General features: G+C 41.7%; 1 protein-coding gene across 2 annotated transcripts in view; it reads left to right on the plus strand.

Moving 5' to 3' along the window:
* The window catches only part of UBTD2 (ubiquitin domain containing 2), a 70,660-nt gene that overhangs the window by 26,060 nt on the left and 22,501 nt on the right, over positions 1 to 22,099 (plus strand). For both annotated transcript variants that reach the window (XM_044454488.1, XM_044454489.1), the window contains exon 2: positions 19,104 to 19,340. In XM_044454488.1, coding sequence (XP_044310423.1) covers positions 19,104 to 19,340 — 237 coding nt within the window. The remainder of the gene's footprint in view (positions 1 to 19,103; positions 19,341 to 22,099) is intronic.

The following is a 22,099-nucleotide window of genomic DNA, read 5'->3' on the forward strand; positions in this document are numbered from 1 at the left end:
TTTGAGTATGTCTAATACAGCTACAGGTATGGAAGCGGGAACACTGCAGGATGTTGCAGACCCTGGGAATTTTCCCAGCCTCTTTTCTCTCATTTGCATCCTCACCTGAGGCTGGAAATCCAACCTCAGGTAAGGAAGCCACTGTGTTTCTTTCTATAGTGCTGCAATGGTTGGGGGAGCGGGGCAGTCCCCATTCAGGTTTCCCTTTCTGAGGTTGTGGCAGTATGCATGAATTCAGGGGGTGGGGGGTCATAAATATATTGAGTTCCCTAGGACACGTACCCAACGAACATCGGATGGTTCCATTTGTGTGCAATACAGGAGTTTCTGAGTTTTCATGATTCTTCAGTTTGTTCTCACTAAGCACTTAGCAATTTTTTGACAATTGGTAGACAGCATTTTATTTCTGACCCCACAAATCTGGTTGTGGGAGGGCTGCAGATGCGGCTCTCAAACATCAGACATTTACTGTGTGTAGCTCTTCCACTGAGCTAGTCTGGCAAAAAGACACACATCAGCAAGGGCCTTCTGCTCACATTTCACAGAATTTAAGGCATATACAAGCGTTTTCCCCAGGTATGTCAGACTCCACTAATGCTCAGTTAGAGAGAGTAGAAAATTTTCCACAACTGTATTTTTCTATACAGATCATTTGCTGTTCCATAAAATTTAATAGCATAATACTCACATTCACATGGGCCAGCAACTGAAGTTCTAGTTTTCTGTGAATGAGCTTCATGCTAGTGCTATGCATCCCATTTTCTCCTGTGTGGTTCCTTTTGTGGGAACCAGCAGGTAAACAGATCAGAAATTGTTTGCCTAGAATAAGAGAGGGAAACTGTTCTTGCTCTGGAGATGGATTGTCTCCTGGGAGAAGAAAGCCATCTCCATTGGCCAGACTACTTCAGGAGCAAGGTTTTTCCTTAGAAAAGCCTATCTCTTTCCCCAAACTTCTCTCTGAAGAGGGAAACACAGAAAGATGAATCCATGCCTCTCTGTGCTACTTTCCCTCCTCAGTGCTAGAAAGACAGTCTTTCCTCTAGTGCTGTGCATTGGGTGGTGCTTGGGGATAAAGCTGGCAGATTGGTTGGGGAGCTTCCCTAAACACAGACCAGAGGATTCCTATCTTTGGCTTAGCATGTGTGAACATGGGATCCTGGCTTGGTGCATCTTTTACAAGCTAGAGTATGTAAGCTAAGAAAACTGAGGTTAAGTTCCTGGCTTGTAACAGGAGTAACAAGTCCAATTCCTGGGTTCAGATGACACTTCTGGTTTGTTTTGACTTTCATGCTAGTAGAAAGACCCATGTAAGAATAAAGAGCCAGGCTGTGTGTACATCAATGTGAGTTCACTCAAATTAAGCCAGGATTCTACTAGAATCTTGCCTTGTTGGTTAGTGCATATGTAGCTAATGAGCTGATAAACCTGTATTTGAATTTGGCAATTTCAGAGTTGCAGTTTCAGTATATGGAGTATATTACATGCTGGAGTCAATACTTGGATTGTGAGGCATTGCATCAGTGTATAAATAAATACAGTAATTAACTTTTTCAGGTGACTATCCAGAGAAATCACACACTTGCATGGATATATATCAATATAATTTTAATAATTGTGGGTCTATGTATGTCTTTATGCATGCAGTGTGTGTGTGTGTGAGAGAGAGAGAGAACACATGCACAGTATACGTAATCTTTTCAAATACTTACAAGTATTCTAATTAAACAACCAAATAAAGCTTTGAATTTGTTTGAAAGTAACATTTAAACCACATAGTATTCACTTTCTAATAGTTTTTTTCCTAAGTTGATAATGGGGAACAAAGAATGGAGAGTCATAAGTGAAGTGGGGTGACTCTGGTGGTTAGCCACAGAATAATTTTATGTTTGTAACTGGAGTAATTACAAGGCTTCAAAAATATGCCTGGATAGAAGTCCTGTAGATAAAACCTGTCTCTGATGTAAACTTTTTATTGCCTTTTCCTATTCTGCAAAACTGAATCTTTGTTTGAAAGTGTTCATTAAGATTCGTCCTGCAGGACGATTTGTTCATGTTAAGGCTGCATCTGTCCTTGAGGCTGAGCCATTAATTCAGTGCTGCAACAAGTCTGTTAATATAGCCCATTGACCTGAGAAATGGCAAACGTCTAAATTTGCCTTTGCCTTTTAAAACACTGTGCCAAGGTGAATGGGAGTGACAGATAGGGAGGGATGAAAACTGAATTTCCAATTGTTTGTGGATGCATGAGAGAGACAGTCACCAAAAGCAGCATGACATTTGAAGAGCACAGAGAATATGTTATCCTGTCATTATGCATTCAACATGCCGTCTTTTTGCAACTGCAGGAGGCCGGCATAGTTGCAAGCATGCAGAGCTGCCGTGTTGGTCTCCTAATGTCAGAGATGTTTTTTATGAAATTACAGAGGCAGGGTTCTAAGAAACACTGGAAGTAGATTGCGCATGACAATAGAATTTTAAAAAGTGGGGCTGAGGTGGGGAACTACAGTGTATTATTTTCGTATGGCAATTTTTTGATGTAGGCCATTCATGTTCCTCAGCAGGTGCAAAACTTAATCATTGCTAGTGATCTTGTCAGTTACCATTCCATCTTCAAACTTATGCCTGCCTAATTAACTGATGAGCTGAAATAGCTGAAGAGGACTATCAAAGGCTTTTAGTTAAATGGCTGGGGTGAGACTTGATCCCTACTAATAAAGCTTGTAGAGGGACTCAATGAATGTGGTATGGACCGAAACCAGTAGGTCTGGCTTAATAAAGTGGTAGGGGGATAGCACTTAATTCTATTTTAGTTCTTGCAGCTAGCATGTGATGCTGCTAAGTGAGGAGATGCTACTCCTGACAGCTGTGTCTTCTTTTCAGTACTCAGTTCAGTTCCAACTTAGATTTGATGTCAAAGGAGGAAGCATGGCCTTCCACAAGGCTTCCTGCTACTGTTGCATCTTTCATCACTACCAGGTACAGTCAAGAGACTTTGGGAATTGTATTGTAGACCAGCCTCCCCACTGCCCCAGTCATCATCCTATATGAGCTTGAACAAGGAGGCTCACAGAAAATGCCGACTGAGCATGTGGTGGCTATGAGGAAGCTAAATTCATCTTGGGCATTTCAAGAAAAGCACTTGAAAATAAAGCTGCTCTAATAAATATCTGTGATGCAATCACCCTTGGAATGGTCTGTAAAGTTCTAGTTACCACATCTTTGACAAAAAGAATATTGTAGAATTGCAAAAAGTGCAGAAAAGGGCAACCAGAATGAGCAAATACTTGGAGCAACTCCTTTATGAGGAAAGGTTACAATGTCTGGGGCTGTTTAGGTTATGAAAAAAGTGGATACAGAGATGCAGCATACAAAATTATGTGTGGTGTGAAGAAAGTACAGGCCAAACTCAGTTTCAGGGATACTCTAAAGGCTAAAGGGACGGGGTTAAAAATAGCAACCCCCTCCCCAACCCCCAGTATATTATAAATTAAAGCTCTTAGTGCTAGTAACTAAGACTTAGCGGAGACATTTCAACCTTTCAGTATGGGGAAGAAATTGCCCAGAAGTCAGGAAACCAGTGAACTACTGATCTTAGGGGAAAAGAGGTAGGGCCAAGGTAAGGTGCATGGCCGCCTGGGGAACCCTAGAAGGCCAGGCGGGGAATCTGTGGGTTGGTCTCTAGGGCTGAGGCTTCCCTGCCCTGGCACAGAAGCATCTCTGTATGGTACTTTCCAGAGTCTTTTACGAGAGCATTGTCTCCTGCTTTCTTTAGGTTTCTCTGAGTGGTTATCATGTTCCACTGAATGCTTCTGGTCTGTGCCTTCCCCATTGCCATTTGAGCAATCAGAAACCTGTTCCTCTTTATCCGTTAGAAGTTATTCAACCTGAACCAGCTTCCCAGCCTCTCTCAGTTTTTTCCCAGGATTTGGTTTAAAGCCTGTTGCCTTGCACTTGGAGAAGCTTGCCGTGGGGTCAGAACCCCTCCTTCACCCTTGACTTCGGCTACCTTAATCCATGCTTAAGTGGAATCCTGAGACGAGGCGTAATATGTGTCTGTGCTGGGAGTGAGCCTTAGTTTGATACAGCTAATTTTCAAGTGAGGTTACATGGCTAACGAAGTCGGATACTTCGTTCCTACCTCATATGAATGAAGCCATGGTTTCTAGCGCCCCTAGGCTTGCTCTCTTCCCTGGTGCATCTCTGTGCCCCCTCAGGGAAGGGTCTGTCTACTCCATTCCCCTGAAGAGGGCTGCCCCACAGCCAAGGGGAGAGGCAGCCATATAACTCAGATTACTCCCACCCACACACACACTTTGAACAGCTTGGGAGTGCTCCTCGACCCGGAGCTTTCACTTGAAGCTCAGGTGACAACAGCGGCGAGGAGCGCTTTCCTCCAGCTTCGGCTGATTCATCAGCTGCGCCCCTACCTGGAGTACGACTGCCTTGCAACAGTGACTCATGCGCTGGTGACTTCCCGTCTTGACTTCTGTAACGCGCTCTACGTGGGGCTACCCTTGAAGACGGTCCGGATACTTCAATTGGTTCAGAATAGAGCTGCCAGGCTGCTGACGGGGACTGGACGTTATGTTCACATGACGCCAGTTCTCCGTCAGCTTCACTGGCTCCCCATTGAAGTCCGGGCCCAATTCAAGGTGTTGGTAATGACCTATAAAGCCCTAAACGGCTTGGGTCCTGGTTACCTGAAGGAGCGCTTACATCCATATTTGCCCAGTCGCCCCCTGAGATCGGCGGGAGAGGCCCTTCTCCGGGAGCCCTCCGTGAGAGAAATTAGGAGGGTGGTTACTCGGAGAAGGGCTTTCTCAGCGGTGGCGCCTAAGTTATGGAATGCGCTCCCCAGAGAGGTCCGCCTGGCGCCGTCGTTATTTGTTTTTCGGCGCCAGGCTAAGACCTTTTTATTTAAGCAACATTTTAAATGCTAAATACAATTGAATTTTATCTGGCCAGGGCGGCTTATTTTATAATGTGAGTTTTAATCAAGATTATTTTATATGGATTTTAACTTGTTTTATCTATGTTGTAAGCCGCCCCGAGGCTTCGGCGAATGGGGCGGCATAAAAATGTTTTAATAAATAAATAATAAATAAATAAACTACATGGACTGCAAAGTTATGTGCAAGTTAGGATGGTTTTCATCTGTTAACTACAGGCTTCAAAGACAAGGACACTTCCAAATTAATGCATTTGAAAACCGAAATAACTGAGGGGTGAGCATCTCTAGTAGGTCCCTAGAGGTCCCTATAGTGGGAGATCTCGTTACAGCTGTGGTTTTCAGCCACCAGTCTGTGGACCGGAACTGGTCCACAGAAGATTTCCTGCCAGTCCGTGGGACAGCTGCATCCTGCTCACCACAAACCAGTGCACCTTTTCCTCAGTTGACATCACATTCATGGGGGGGGGGGTGAACCAGTGCAGCCAAGGGGGCCAGGGAGGGGAGAAGCAGCCCAGTGGGAGCTGGCTGGGAGCCACGCTGCACTGTTTTTGGTATTTTGTTCTTTTGTTGGCATTTTTTGTTGCTCAGTTTCTGGTTGTTTTGGAGAATTTTCACTTTCTTTTTGGTATTGTGTTTGCAAATGAATGCACAGAATACTGTATTATGTGTATGGTGCTTTTTATTTCTGCCTCAGCAGTCCCCAAGGTGGTTTTCCTGTTTTCACTGGCCTCCAGCTGTGGAAAGGTCAAAAAACACTGCTTTAGAGGTCCACCCTAAACAGAGGTCCCTTTAGTAGGCAAGCCAAGTTTTAGGTGTATACCTATGATGGTACGGACCAGGAGTGGCCAAACCGGGACTTGGGAACCACATGTGGCTCTTGAGTTTATTTTGTGGCTCGCTGTCGCCACCCTGTGCTGCCACCACCCATGAGTGTCCATTCACCATCTGCTGCTGCTGCTGCCGCCTGCAGGCACCCACTTGCAGCTCTCAGACTCCTGACATTTCCTGTATGTGGCTCTTCTGTTGGGCAAGTCTGGCCACCCCTGGCGCAGACAAATAGACATACATCAGCAATGCTGCCTTGATCCAGAAATGCCAACATGATTATGTAAATGCATTATACTACTCAGTGACATCCTGTACTTGTGGATAACTGGCAAAGAAGAACAGTTGTCATATTGTGAGCTTGTCCAAAGATGGGTTGTCTGATGGATATGCATCAGATGTCTCTTGCTACTAGTAATTGCCCATGTAATTTGCTCTTCATTTAGTCGATAGGAACAGCAGCTGGGCCTTCTGGCAGTTAATTGGCCAAGTGAAGTGAGGCCTTTGGTGTAACATTTGGTATTCAGGTTGTGACATAATTTCACGGAATATTGAGATATTGGAATTAAATTTGGTATGTGTGTTCAGGTTACAATTTTACATTTCAAGTTCAGCTGTGATCTTGACTTCTGCACCTGTTTTCAGAGCTGGAAGGAAAATATAAAATTCAAGCGGCTACATAGGTTTTGGATATGGGGACATTGGAATTAAAACACTCATGAGACTCATGGCGCCTTAAAGACTAACAAAATCTGGTATAAAAGTTGTGGGCACAGTCTGCTTCAGAGGCATATGACATGTTTTTGCCGCAAGAAACCAATCTGATAACCCCTCTTTGGTGCCCACTTTAGAGAAGACATTCTACCTTGCAAGTGCAACCCCCCAAGTTGACACCAATTTTCAAATGGAGTGGGCTGTAAAATATGATGATGCATATTGTTTCCATAAACTCAGAATAGAACCAGTAACTTGAGCGTGTTCCTTTTGGCCCCCAGCATGCATGTCTGGCCCCGTACTGGCATGCAGCATAGTCGGGAAAGTGTGAGGATGTGTGGCAGCAGATTACAGCATAATTTTATTTTATTTTTTAAAAATTAAGAGTGCAGCACTGAACAACATGCCAGTCCAAGTAGCTGCAGAAGCTACCATCTTTCCCTCAGTACTTTTGGCCCCTGCGCCCGTGTAGCATCCCTTTACAATACTATACTGGGGCCTGAGACGTTGTTGGGAAATGAAGACCACAGTGCTACAGGTTTGCCAGACTGTTCTCCTTTCAACACTAATTTGCAAGAAAGAAGGAAAGAAAGCCTGCTACCTGTCCCCACTGCTTTGGTGTTTACTTAATCAGTGTGTATTTATCAGTTTTTGAAAACAGATGTACATTGCACAACAGCTGTTTTGCTAGGTTAAGGAGGCTGGCTGGGTGACAGGTTAAATATAAAATATGATTGATTTTTCTCTCTCTTCCTATGGGAACCATGCACATCATTTGGAACCAAGATGTGCAGTGTCTGGCTGTCTAGTCATATAGAAATACAGCTTAAATTACATATTCCAATTCATCTTCCAGTTGGCCTCTCTTCCCTCAGTGGTAGATGTCCACTCCAATTTTTCTTTTGTTGCTGCTGTTCTTAGCATTCATTTTCCTGAAACTCATTGCCAGTTCAATTTATCCCGTATTGTTTTACTGTAGTTTTGAAGTAATTTTGACTACAGCCTTCTGCTGAAGATGAGCACAGGGGTCATGGTGGTGGCTTAAGCAGAGAATATCCACTTGGGGCAACTTGGAGGGGAAAGGGTGGAGCAGCCTTTTCCTCACCACAGTCCTTTTCCTCACCACACCACTGTGAACTTCAGCTTTCTTCCCTCCTTCCACCGTTGCTTTCACATGGCTGTGCTTTGTGGTGTACTCAGCTTTACTCTCCTAGTCCCAAGCCTATCTTTAGCAGGCTTTCTCATCCCCATACCATGTTAAGTAGACAGATGAAAACCTTAATACATTTACTGTCAGGGTGCATTTTATTTAAATCAAATCAATTTGAAGACTAGATTTAAATCATGGTTCTCTACATAAATTGCATGCACACATGCCTTACCCGTAGTAGACAAACATCATTAAAATATTCCCAAACTAGGTCTATTTGATGGTCTGCTGCCATTATAGGTTTCCTCCTTCAGGGAAAAAATAGTATGATAAACCTCGGGGTATACACAAAAGGATCCAAGGTAATCACTTTCATTTTTACTTCTTGTCCCTCCCTCTTCACACTTAGCTTCTTGTGCAGATCTATTCCACTCCCAACAATCTCATCTTTTTATTGATTTTTGAAACTTCGCACTTAAGAGGTAAGGGGTTGATTTTATATACCTAGGTTTGCAAAGGAGCAATGGGATTAAGGTCTTTTTCTCAACTCTGTTGATTTTATAACATTTTGCTGTGAAGAAGAGGAATGTGGACTCTGCAGAAATACAATTTTGGGAACTGTAAAACCAGCCATCTGTAATGATATCTTCTAGATAGAAAAAATGCCCAGTAATTTTATAGAAACCTCTGGAAGATTATGACATTGAGAATGAATGAATGGAAGTCATTTGCCAACAAATTTAAACATTATGAATATACAGCCTCATGCTACATAATTAAAAACTAATCCTTATTTCATGATGAATAACCCTTGGGCTATAATGTCTCTTAAACAGAAAACTATCTTTAGATAGATTTTTCCTCAAAAAGCATTTTATTTAAAAATCCAATTTAAATCAAATCCAATTTAAATATTAAAAATCTGATTTATTTTTTAAAATCAATTACATTTATCCAGCCCGTTTACTGCTTTCCTCCTTGGGTATACTGTTGGTGTTGCTTCCTGTTGCCCAGAGGCTAAAGGCTGTCCAAAAGGGGAAGATTCCCCTCCAGGTGTGCCAAGTGTATCACTTGTAAAGGAAGGGACCATTTTAAAATGGTCCACAGTCCCTGTTTAGACTCTGCCTTATAACTTTCCACTTATAACTGTGTTTTTAATAATGTAGCTTTAGGACAATAAATAACTTAAATCTGCAGTTAGCAACCAGGATGTAAGGGAGTAAACTCCGTGGGTTCAATGTGTTTTGTCAAGCTTTTTAAAAGATGTATACCTTTATCAATATCACTTATGAAATGCATGTTCTTGACAAAATTTTTAAATAACCAAAACCTTACCCACAATTTCATCCAAGAGCCTTCCTAATCAATAAAAGACTACCACATTGATATTCTTAAAATTTAGGGCAGGAATGGAGAAACTTTGGCCTGTGGAGGTTTCCCTCCAAAGCCCCACCTTCATTCTGTAGGGATTCTTCGTTGAGCACCAAGAGATCCCTGCTGTTTGGAAGCAGCTGTGGTGATTTCTCTTCATACATGGCCCACTGTCCCCATTGGGATAGCACATGACATGCTAGGAGATACCCACCTTGGCAGGTGCCTGGAGGTGTCTCAGCAGGCCTCTTGCCCCTGTCAGAGCTTTTCTACATTAGCTTTTAGGTTACCATATTGGATATTTAGTCTCATGTTTGCTAATTGCCTTGACTACTAACTATCCCATAAGAAGCTTGTCTGGTAGTATCATTTTGGTACAGAAGAAAGCTACTTGTGCAAGTCCCACCATGGGACATATATGTAACAAGGTTACAGTGGCTACAAAATATTTAATTAGCACCTGCAGTTTGCTAAATAGTGGCCAGAAGACAGAAGCAACAACTCTTCCCAAAAAGCTTTCTATGTCCTAAATAAGGAATGCTAGACAAGGGAAGAAGGCAAGTGCAGTTTCTACAAAAGAGGATGACGGCAAGATGAATGCTTTTTCGTGAGTCAAGAAAGCAGTCTTCACTTTGAGTGCTAAGGAGACCACAGTGAACAACAGAAGCACAAATTTTATCATTGTACAAGCTTGGAAGTTCTGGAGGTTAGCTTTTTCTAACTATACCAAAGGGTTTTGTCCTGGCTTGCAGTGAATAGACATAAGCCACTTTATTCCTATTCTGCTTCTGCTGTCAGAAGGCTGTGCCTTCCAGCCCCTTCCTTTTGGGGTTGGAAGTCACAGCTAAGATTTTGAGAGTATGTTGTGGGAAATCTGACGAAATAGTTATCATAGGGGATATTTCCCTGTCACAAAATGGCTGCTTTGGTGCATGTGGCATATCACAAAATAAGCATTTACCAAAAGGCAAACTAGTGATGTAGGAAATGTAGTTTGCTAATGAATTTAGCTGGTCTTCCCTCTGCCTCCATGTTGCTGCCCTCCTTCCAAGCAGATCCAGACAAAAGGCTGCTAACCAAAATTTGTATTACATTATAGGCTGGCTTGGTGATATTAAAAAAAAAAGAGTATTGCATTCTTCACACTAACAGAAGACAGCAGCAAAGCTTGATACTTCCTGTTAGTGGCTTAATGATAAGAAATGCAGCTTAATGATAAGAACTTAATTTGAGACTGAATAGCTCTCCTCCCTTCCCAACCAAGAGGAGCTGGCACCCATCTTCAGGGTGGGTGGCTCATGCTGTTTGTGGACCAGTCAGCAGGAACTATGATACAACTCTGCTGGTCTGCCTTTTTGAACTGATGCTGTACAACTGCACTAATAAAGTCCACTTCCATCAGACTCCAGCTCTTCAACAGGTTTCTCACAAACCCAGATGTGGTTTCATTCTCATCAGCTTTTGGCTTATTTCTGGGAATGTTGGTTACCTTTGCTCCTTTTTTGATTCAGAATCTGAGGCAACAAGCTTGGAAGGCTTTCTTTTGGGAGGAATGGGCCTATTTGCTACACTAAGTGAAAAACAGAGAATGGTGTGCTCAAAACTCTCTTTTTGAAGTTCCAGGTTTCTGCCAGTACACTCATTTAACAGAAGGTAAACTGCTGAGGCTCAGAAAACAGTAGCATACCCAAGAAACTGTGAACGAGGCAAGGCAAACTGGTGATGAAACACACACATGGTCAAAACACACACATGCCATATACCCACACAACCACCCCGGCAACCCACACACACACACACACACACATACATATCCTAGGAAATGAACATGCACATGGCCACAAACCACCCAGGAAAAACACATTCACCAAAACAAAGAAACCTACCAAAGCAAACTGGCAAAACATACATCTGTAACATGGACAAAACTCTCTTTCTAGCCACCCATGATGCTCCTGATCACCCCCAACTTACCATTTTTCTTTTTTCTGGGTGACTGGGCAAATTTCAGAGTAACGCTCTGGGCTGCATCCGCCACCATTCCTGCTTTCTAGGAAACCTTTCACATCCAAGTGGGCCCTGGAGCATTCTCGGACTTAAAGATAGCACTGGAGGTTTTCACTTTGCTTTGCACCATGCCATCTTCGTGGTTACGGGGAGGGGACTTGTTTAAAAATCAGAAGAGGTCGGGAGCCTTATGGGTGCCAAGTATCCATGGGCACCATGCTGGGGACTCCATTAGGTAATTGGTCCCAGACTGGTCCATCATTAGTGAAGAGCTCGGATATAAAACTTGAGAAAAGGAAGCGAGCATAAACAAGCTGTAAACAGAAGACAGTCTGTGAACGTAAAATTCAGTATTCTGGCAGCATGCAGTGTAAGCCGCTCAGCAGGGAAGATACCTGGAGAGAAGAAAAAAGCAACTGTTCAAGAGCAGCAAGGTTTGAACTGACTCCTAAACCACCTCTATAATTAATATTTGGGGGAAGGAAGGAAAAGTTCATGTGGGATACGCTGGCATTCCTTGGGTTTATGTTCAAAGATGAGGCTAGCTAATTACTGAAGCAAATGCCTATTGAACTATACTGATTTTTGCCATAAATGCTGGCTTAATTTGCATTTCAGAATCTGATGAGGTACTAGTTGGCTATTAGATGAACTGCTGAAAACATACACAGAAGGCTTTAAAAATGTTCCCCGCTGTGCAAAAAGAAGGGGAGGGTTGGGATTGAAAAGCTTTAGAACATTTCTCTGTAATACTTCATTTTGCCTGAATTCAGCATGTCACCAGGGAGAAATGAGCTTTCAGGCCTCTTGTGTTCCACAGAATTTGGAACTCTAATATTCAGGCTTTGCCAACAAAAGTGATGTTTTGTAAATAGTTACATCTGCTGTTCTACACTGTATAGACGGTCAGCACTTTTTAAGTGATCTTTTTTCTACTGCCACATTGAACATCAGCAGCTGAAGGGAAAATTATCTTCATCCCACTATTTCTTCAAGTAGATCAGACCAGCATACCAGTCTATTGCCACCCCTTTATCCTTACAACCAATCCACTAAGGCAGGTTGTATTTTAACTTTTTCACCTCTTCAGTTTACATTTCCTGTCAATACTTCCAACCTTTCAAATTGAATATTTCACCTTGATTTTTTTGCTTTAAGACTGTTAGCTGTACTCAATACTGACAACTTGTTCTCTGAAATTCTTCCATCATTTTAATGAGTTCACAGCCCACTTCTAAAACGTGAGTGCTGTTTTGAATTGGTAATGATGGAAAATATTTCATTGGATAAACAAAGTTTAAAACTAACTTTTTATCTGCTACTTTGGACTATGTGTTTGTCTTTAAAAGAGATGTCACATTCTTTGTGCAGTGCCCACACAGAGTCTAAAATTAATAGTTTTCTAGAATGTGTCCTGTTGGAGTACTGTCTGCGGGCTAAATCCATCCAATTGCATGGGTGAACACTTAAATGAGTGTTATTTTGCTGTATTAGTGTTTGAAGGCTTTTCATTTTCATAGATCACTTTTGAAGTTGTTCCTAGGATTTGCTGCTTAGAAATAGAGAAAGAAGATTTTTTGAGTGCTTGAAAGAAAATTATATGAAAATTTGTACAACTCAGTAGAGTGCAAGTTTAGTTTTTTTTTTTTTTTAATGTTCTTCAGAGAATTTGGAATTGGGAGAAGATTGAGACTTTATTTGGCTTAGTTTCCTAACTTCAGTAATCAACTGAGAAATTGAAAGAAGGGAACTTGTTCAACATTGAGGAGTTACTGACAGTCTTCTTATTTTGAGGGCATGTTGATTGGTATAACATTTATTCATCTTCCAGCCAGCTCTGATGAATAAAATACTTTTTCAGACATTCAAAATTTAGTGCTACAAAATTCCATTAAAATCCTGTGCACATCGCATGTGTACTATGGCCACATCCATGTTCCTAAAGCAGTCATATAAAACATGAAGGTCAAATGTGTGGAAATATGCCCAGAAGCCATTATAGTGGTGTATCCTTGTTGAGTGCGACTGCATGTTAATCTGCATATGTGCTTCACACTCTGTATTGCACTAAAGCAGCTCTTGCAAGACCAGTTTAAATGTTGCAGGCCACTTAACCTGTACAGGCCACCAAATAACTCTTATCCACGGTAATGGTGCACACAGAAGCAGTAATGTTCATATGTTCTGTACTGTATACATTGCACAATAATGTTTAAATGTTCCTTACTATACACATTGCACAATTCCACACATTTGTGCAGAATTGTGCAATGTGTGCAGTAAGGGCATTTTACATTATTGCTTCTATGTGCAAAACTATCACATGAGGTCATTCCCATGGAACTGCAGGAGCAAGTTTCATGAGAACTTAGAGCTGTCTGACCTCATGATTAGGATACTCAGTTTCCAAAAGGAGAGTCACTGTAAGATGCATGAAGGATTCTAGCAGAAATCCAAAAGCATTTTACAAGAGTTGTGGTAACCCAACATAGCCCAAGTATTAAATTTCCAGTGTTTACCCAATTTTTCCATCTATAAGACTCCACCATGTATAGGATGCCCCACACTTTTCTTACCGATCTCTGAGCAAGCAAGCTGCTGCCTTGCCGCCTGCACACCGCCTCCCCTTGCATGCACCCACAATCCCGCCAGTCCCCCCACAAGCACACCTGCACTCACACCAGTCTCCCCCCCGCCCCGCACGCCTGCTCCCGCTGCCTTTCAACTGGCCCCCTGTTGAAAATGTTTGAAGACCCCTGGGCTACACATTCTCCACAGCCTCGGCTGATGTCGGTTACATAAGGCTCATGATTGGAGGAAACCTGTTAGCTTGTCTCTGCAATCAGAAGTTTTGCTCATGAGGCTAGTTTGAAGAGATCAGGTATCGGCAGTTTCGCAACCGCAGTTCTCCTCTTAGCCCCCCCCCATGTATAAGACACCCCTCCATTTTTAGGTAAGTATTTTAAAGAAAAAGTATTGTCTTATACAGTGGTACCTCGGTTCACGAATGCCTCGGTACACGACCAAATTGGGTCATGAACAAAAATCTCATAAAAATTTTGACTCAGGTCACGAACTCTGCATTGGGCGGTGACTGCAATCTCGGCTATCTCCCCACCCCCCCGAATGGGGAGATGGCCACAATCATGCTGCGAGCGGCGGGGGGGGGGGGAGATGGCCAAGTTCACACCCGTCTTTCCCCCCCAGCATGCCTGCAATCATGCCTGTCTCTCCCCCACCCCCCAGTGCACTATGGAATGCGCTCCCCAGAGAGGTCCTCCTGGCGCCGTCATTATTTGTTTTTTGGCGCCAGGCAAAGACCTTTTTATTCAAATGTCATTTTAACTGTTAATAGTATTTATTTATTTTATTCTTTGGCCAGGGCAACTTAATTTATACTGTTAATTTATATTATTTTAATGAAGTTTATGTCTGTGAGCCACCCCGAGGCTTCGGCGAATGGGGCGGCATAGAAGTTTACTAAATAAATAAATAAACAAATAAATGATGGGTGTAATTGTGGTCATGCTGTGGGGCAGGGAGATGGCCGTGCTTGGGGTGGGGGGGTGAGATGGCCACAATCTTTGTTGTTGTTTGTCACTTTGCTTCACATTTTTCTGATTAAAAAAATAGTTACAGAACGAATTAACCTTATTTACATTGAACCTTACGGGGAAATTTAACTTGGCTCACGACCAATTTGGGTCACAACCAGAGTCCTGAAACGGATTAAGTTCGTGAGCCAAGGTACCACTGTACACAGAAAAATATGGTAAATGTTTTATACATGGAAAAATATGGTAAATACTATTCTTTGCCTTGTGACTCACATGAGAAACCTTATTTTCTGAATATAAGACTCCCTCAGTGGTACGTTTATTAATAACCCTTTCAGAAGAAAGGCTTTTCTACACCTGTGAACCCATCAGAACCCATAAATTGGAGCTGTGAAGTAGTAATTGCTTGCATTTTTCCAGAATAAGGGTGCTGTGGGTGTGCAGGGAGAAAGTGCAGTGTCTTGTAGCTGAATATATATAAAGCTTTCGATATTAAGAAAGCCTTGATTATTAGTCCTCAGCTCTCTGCACTTGGTGGCACAGCAGCTGCAGAAGTGTACTTTGGTTCAAAACAATTTGGCTTCTGTAATGTCAGACACAGAATGACAGGCAACTGCTTCAGAGTGGGAGATGGTAGCAGATAGAATTATGCAGTCGTTCTGTGATCCTGAAGAGAGAAGAATGCTTTCAGTGAAAGCCTGTTGAAAAGTCACCCAAGGCCATATTGTTGTGAACTGCTTCAACTATTGAGCAGTGTAGAAATGTAATACCCAAATGGAAGGACAAAATGTGAGGATTTAGTACTCAGGTAAGAGATGTCTAGACTGTGTTGCTCACTTATCCTGTATATACTGTAAATCATAAAGATTTAAGCTGAGTTTTAGTGCAATATTTAGGTTGAATATGTGGAGGCCAACTCTAATCCTATTTACTCAGGGGAAAAAATCCCATTGATTTCCATAGAATTTACTTGGAAATAATTATGTTTAGGGTTGTACCTTGGGTACAATTTCCCTTTCTAAAAAGTCACCAAAAGAGGATATGAGCCTATTTAGCTTTTTTCCTAGTGTTGATCTGGTTTTTAAACTGATGATCAGGGGCTTTTATACACAAGATTATTAATCTGTTGCATCTTAAGTTTCATGTCAGAATTGAAATGTGGATGCTCCAAGAAGAGTTTCCTTTCCTGGTTTTCTAGGAAAAGAGTGGCACTGTGATATAAAGAATAGTGCAAATACAAGAATAGAAACCATGTTTTCCTTTGCTAGCAGAAATAATACTCCATGTTTTTTGTTCTAAAATAAAATATCTTGGAAAGTGCTGTTTACAGATAGAAGTGAAATTGGAAAGTCACATCATTGTCTAAAGAATCCATAAAGCAACTATGAGTGGGGAATGACATGTACAGAATAAGTGCCTTGTGTAGAAAAGCTGAGTCTTCCAGTGCACATAGCATTGGTGGGAGGGTGTTATTCAACCAAACACCTGACTTTGTTGTGCAGTATACCGGTCAGCGCAGTTGTAGCTTGTGCCAATGCAGCATGTACCAAAAGGGCCACAGGATATAAGCTACCCTTGGTATGTTTGACTTCTAAAGGAAAAAGCATGACATGTAATACATACATCTCTCTCACAGACAAGCCACACACTGGTTACTTAACAAATGCGGCCCCACCTCCTGGAAGTTAGCCCTGCTCTTTATAGGAAGGCAAAGTGCCATTACCAAACCAGGGTCATGATCTTAAATTTGCCAGGGTTGGGAGAAAAGACCATGCAGGCCAGCATGGTACAGTAGTATGGGGCCTGCAGTATTTGGGAAGGTGCATCCCTTTTTTTAGGGCAATACTATTTTATTCATTCAAGGCGCAATGTTTTAAGAGTTTTGAAGGAATTATTACCCCACAAAATCACCAACTTCACCCTTTTTCATTATTTTGCTTATTGAGAGCATTGTTAGTCCATCTAATGCTTCTTCTGAGCAACACAAGAGAGCACTGGCCATCATGTGATCAAAATGATAATGCACACATGACACACCCATACACACACCCAGGAGACAGCTCCCACATCCCAAGGTTTGCAGCAGTATAAAAAAAAATTAGGAAAAATTCTTTAGGATGTTCTGGCCTATAACCTCATAATGTCTGGGGCTGAAAGAAGTTGTAACCAAAAACACCTGGTGACCCACAAGTTGTGCAGCTCTCTCCTAAGGGATCAGGATCCCAGAAACATCCCTGTACAGACTTAGGAGTCCAGAACATTGAGAGACTGATAATTGAATTGGAATGGAATGTCTGGAAGTGGAGGAGGCAGGGAGACACACATAGATATATAAAGGGTAGGAAGTTCCAGCTTCGCTATTGGATAGGCTTACACGGAGAAGCCATTTTTAAATCCCTTTGTAGGGTGTTTTTTAACATTTAGCCTGAATGCCATGGCCCTTTTTATATTGCTTTCATAGCTGTTTTAATTTGTTGTGTTTTAATTGGTTTAATGTGTTTTCTTTTGTTAATATTGTAAGCTGCCTAGGAAGGCCTCGGCAGGTATAGGCAGCCTATAAAGGAAGGAAGGAAGGAAGGAAGGAGGGAGGGAGGGAGGGAGGGAGGGAAGGAAGGGCGGGCGGGCGGGCGGGCGGGCTTCAAGTATGGCACTGGAGCTGCCCATAAAAATCAGAACAATTGAGCAGTGTGTCCTCTTCCCACCCTCTGACCCGCTAAAAGGTAGCAGCAGAGAAGTCCTGTTTACAAGTATGGATCAGAAAGGTTGCATAGAAGACAATACAAGCAGGGCCCTGAAACATGCCTGCCTAGTACCTATCAAACTGAAAGTAAAACAGGACTTCCCAAAAAATAAGGTGGTCGTTTTTGCAGATTCAGGGGGCTCCTTAGGTGGTCTCATAAGAATAGTTGTTTGTCAGCTAAAAGAAAATAAACATTAAATTGTCTGGAAAAAAATCCCTAAATGACCATGCCCATTTTCCTGCTCTCTGCATATGGATTCTTTTCCTCCTTCTTTTCTAACTAGAGGATTCTGTGCTGTTCTCCCTCTGCCCTTGGACTGCCTTCTTGAGCACGTTTCTCCTGCATCTGAAAATGAAGAGTGTGGGGTTGCCATGGGCATTTTAGAGCTTACACAAGCAATCTTATATGTTTTAATGCAAGGATGGGGTCCTTTTGCCTCTTGGCCTTTTTCCAATTGTAAATGTACTGAATTAAAGAACTCAAATGTACAGTCTGACACACACGTGTCCATAAATTCCTTAAACACATAGGCATAGACAGGTTGCCAGTTACATACAAGTTCCTTTTTTTCCCATGCAGGCACAAAAATAATTATGTGTGCATATAATGGCATGTGCATTTTTTCTCCAGTTTCCTTCCTTCACTGTCAGCTTTGTTGGGATTTGCACAGCGCATTAGGAGAAAAATACTGACTTCACAATGCTTAACCTACATGGTCTATTGAAATGTGCTGTAAGAATGAAAGAGAGGGAAAAGTTCTTTGTTTCTCATGGCATTTTAATTTCTTCCAATAAACTCCCTTGAGCCAAGCACTACTAGTTTCCCTTAGAAATCTCACATAAGCCCACAGAGATTAGGGTGGAGCCAAATTAATATGGGGCTTCGGAGGAATCAAATGGTGCCAGATGAAATACTAAATACCGGGGCCTAATTCAACCTATCCTATGAGAATGCTAATATCTAAATACAATTAATAGCAAACTGCTTGGCTCTGGGGTGTGTGTGTGTGGTTTAAATGGAGTTGAATCTCAAATATCACATATACATAAAATATCTCTACTCTGAGGTAGTCACGTTGAAAATCTGTCCATTCTTCAGGGAGTTCTATTTCTGTTCTAAGAAACTAGCTTTAAATATTTAAAAGACCTAAAGCACACAGCAAATAAGAGAAAGATAGAATTGTGGCAAGCTTTCTGTATGACGTTCTTGCTCTTAATGATGACCCACTCAGTCTGTTGTTGAGGTCATCCCTGGCAATGAAGAAGTAGAAGACAGAAATACATTGTTGCCTTTTGTGACAAATACAAGGACCCTCTTACCATATTGCTGGAACAAAGGCATTTTGCAGCCATTTCTGTTATGAGTAATGAATCAGACTATAACAGATGGCACAAAGAGTGGAAAAACCAAATGTCTATGGAAGATCAGAGAAACCGTGTAAATAGCATATTCTATGGCAACTGCTTCCAAAGGTCTAGGCCAAGAAGCTTTATAAAGTAGGTTTTTTCTCCTCTTAGGCCATAAATTAGTAACATAGGTATATGAAGGCAAGCAGTCTAATATTTTTTGTGCATTAGTGACTTTAGGGGAATTACTTTGAAGACTTCTGATGTGATAGCCAGGAACTTCTGCTACTAGAGTAGCTGTTGCAACAAGACACAGAATATAAAACAAGTATTTGAGCCGTGGGCAGAAATAAACAAGTTGTTGCTCAAACTTCAGTAGCTCTCCAAGAAAACAAGCAGGTTTGTTTATTAAGGTAAAGCCTCTTATTTCTTTTGCCACAGTTGCACTAGGTCGTAATCAGCCCCTGAAAAAGGAAAAACCAAAATGGAAAAGTGATTATCCGATGACAGATGGACAGCTGCGGAGCAAGAGAGATGAATTTTGGGACACAGCACCTGCTTTTGAAGGCCGCAAGGAAATCTGGGATGCCCTGAAGGCTGCAGCACATGCGTTTGAGAACAATGATCATGAGTTGGCACAAGCAATCATCGATGGTGCAAGCATAACATTACCCCATGGTAAGTATGGTCATAGTCACTCAGATTCTTTGCTTTTACATCAATGAAGTTGCTCAGATTTGCCATGAATTGGACTCCACACTTAGTATTGTTCCTGTAGTGGAAGTGTCCAAAGCACTGTCTAGTCTACCTGTGTTGGATAGGTTTCAATTAGAAATGTTTTAATAAATAAATAAATAAATAAATTATTGAGGCCTGAAGATGTGGACAAACTGCTTGGACAAGTCCGACCCACTACCTGTTTACTCAACCCTTGTCCTTCATGGCTGATCACCAGAGCCTAGGACAGGATGCATACCTGGGTCCAGGAAGTTGTCAGCACCTCTCTGAGGGAGGGGCTGTTGATTATTAGGCCTCTTCTAAAGAAGGTGAACCTGGACTCAAGAGTTTGCCACCAATTATAGACTGGTGGTTAATATCCTGTTTTTGGGCAATGTGCTTAAGTGGGTGGTGACTGAACAACTCCACTTCTGATCTCCCACTTCTCCCCTTATCTTGTGTGTCTTCTCTTTGGTTTGTCAGCCTGAGGGGAAGGCCTGTCTCTTCTAGGGAATGGGGGTGATTAATATTAGCAACTTCATTTGAAAAGCAAGATAAATATTTATCTGAAAAACAGGACAAAAATATATTAAACCTGAAATACATGTTTTATGCCATTCTATAATCCATATTCTTAAGTTGGTTTATCAGAAAAACTAAAAGCATTAAAAAGTGCATGCAAAGCACTACAAAGGCTACAAGTTTTACCATCATCATAAAGCAGTAAAATAAGAAGGTCTATACCATGCACCAAAATACAACAGAGTTGGCTCATGGCCCAGAGGGTGTTCCAGAGTTGGAGTGGCAGAACCAAACAGGCCTTCTCTTTGGCAACCACTCAGCATACCTAAGATTGCAGAGCACAAATCTGCTGAAGATCTTAATGTGCCTCCAGGTAAAAATGGAAGCAAGGGAACTTTGAAGTATAGAAAAGTTGTGTGTGATATTTTTGAAAATGTTTAATGTTTGCAAATTAGTGATGGATATTTTTCCATTTAGTCTTGAAAGAAATGAGCTCTGATTCCTTTAAGTTGTTTAACAGTTGTCACATTAGCTCTCTGAAACTTTATGTCAGAGTATCTTTTTGTGAATGCAAAGCAAGAGCTAAATATGTTTAAGGCAAGCTGGAGTGTGCTTGCCCTAACCATGGACATATTTAGCCTTTGCATTTGGGTAGTTATATTCCCATTTGTTCTTCCCTGTACTGTAATTGTTTCATCATCTTTGTGGGAGGGGGAGGTCACATGTCACATTAGGCCACCCTCAGAATAAGCCACGGTTGGTAGGTTGGTTGGTTGCTGAATAATCCATGGCATGCCAGCACATGATCAGGCTTCTTTGTCAATGTTTTCTTTTTCCCTTTCTTTTGAGCCCACAGTTTAGGGGGGTTTTATTTTGTTTGACCCTTTATCAATATGTTCCCAACTTAAAAAAAATCTTGCTGCGGTCCTTTGTAAGTGTGCTCTTACAGTTATCCCATAAGCAGTCTTGTCCTGTCAGTTCCCTTGTATGTTTCACTTGTAAAAGGGATGGACAAAGTGGAACAGGTAACATTGACAAAACAAGACTGGATATAAGTTAGTTTGCATAGAGTTGCCAAGGGCCAACCGTAGATACAAATTTTGTTCCATAAATACAAATTGCATGTTTAGGCAAAGATCAGTGGACTGTTTCACTGAAAACTCATAGTGATTCCTCTCAAGTTCAGGTATTGGTTTGGGAGTATTTCCCCCCCCCTTCCTCCTTTGATCTTTCAGGTTACAGAACTTTTCAGGGTTGTAACTGCATTGACTCTATCAAAGCTGTCCCATTACAGATAAATACTTGATAAGATCACTGACTGGGTTCAAACAACACAATCCATTTCTAATAGCAAATTCCAGTACTGAGTGCCATTTTGGCTACAGAAACGTAGTCAAAGTGGAGCAACAGAGAAGCAAGAGGGAGTGACTAGCACGTTGGGAGAAAACTCTTTATCTTAAAAATCTTTGTGCATGTAACATGTTAAGGAGTAAATTGGACTTTCTTTACATTTTCATAAGGAACGCGATAGTTCATGCTAACCATTTAGCTGAATGCTTGCACACAACTTGATAATGCATTAAAGGGTTTTAGGTTTACCTTCCTTGGCGCAAACAGCAAAAAGTAATTGTTGTTTGATAAAACAGCACCAATGCAGATTTTGAAACTTAGAATAATGCACTAATCTTACAGTTCTTGAATAAAGCCAACATTCTGTCAGATAAGGTAGGTATTGTGATCTTTGTGTGGTAAATTGAGCGTAAACTCAATTTAGAATCAGGTTTGGTATTTATGAGCATTCTTGGTGAGTATTCTGAAAAACTTGTCTTCTCCTGCAAGATGTCTTTTCTGACTATAATGTTGGTGCAGTGATGTTGTTTAAAGCGTTCACATTGCATTTCCACTGTAGTTTGGTGTCATATATCATGGAGCTGGCACCAGTGATAGTGGAGAGCCACTTTGAAATTCAAGACCTTCCCAACCCTGTCCTGGGACAAACACATCCAAGACCAAGAGATAATGTTATATCTGGATGAGATGCTTTTCAGGTTTTGTTGGGTGTGTGGCGGGGCGGGGTGGGGGGCGGATGCTTACAAATAATTAAGAATTGACCCCAAAAGAGCAGATACTTTCCAAGCAAGAGGCTGTTCAACAGATATAGTAATCTAGGGTAATTCCATGCAAGGCCTTCGTTTTGC

This window comes from Varanus komodoensis, unplaced genomic scaffold (assembly GCF_004798865.1).
Source record: "Varanus komodoensis strain SLA01 unplaced genomic scaffold, ASM479886v1 scaffold7_3, whole genome shotgun sequence".
Lineage (NCBI taxonomy): Eukaryota > Metazoa > Chordata > Lepidosauria > Squamata > Varanidae > Varanus > Varanus komodoensis.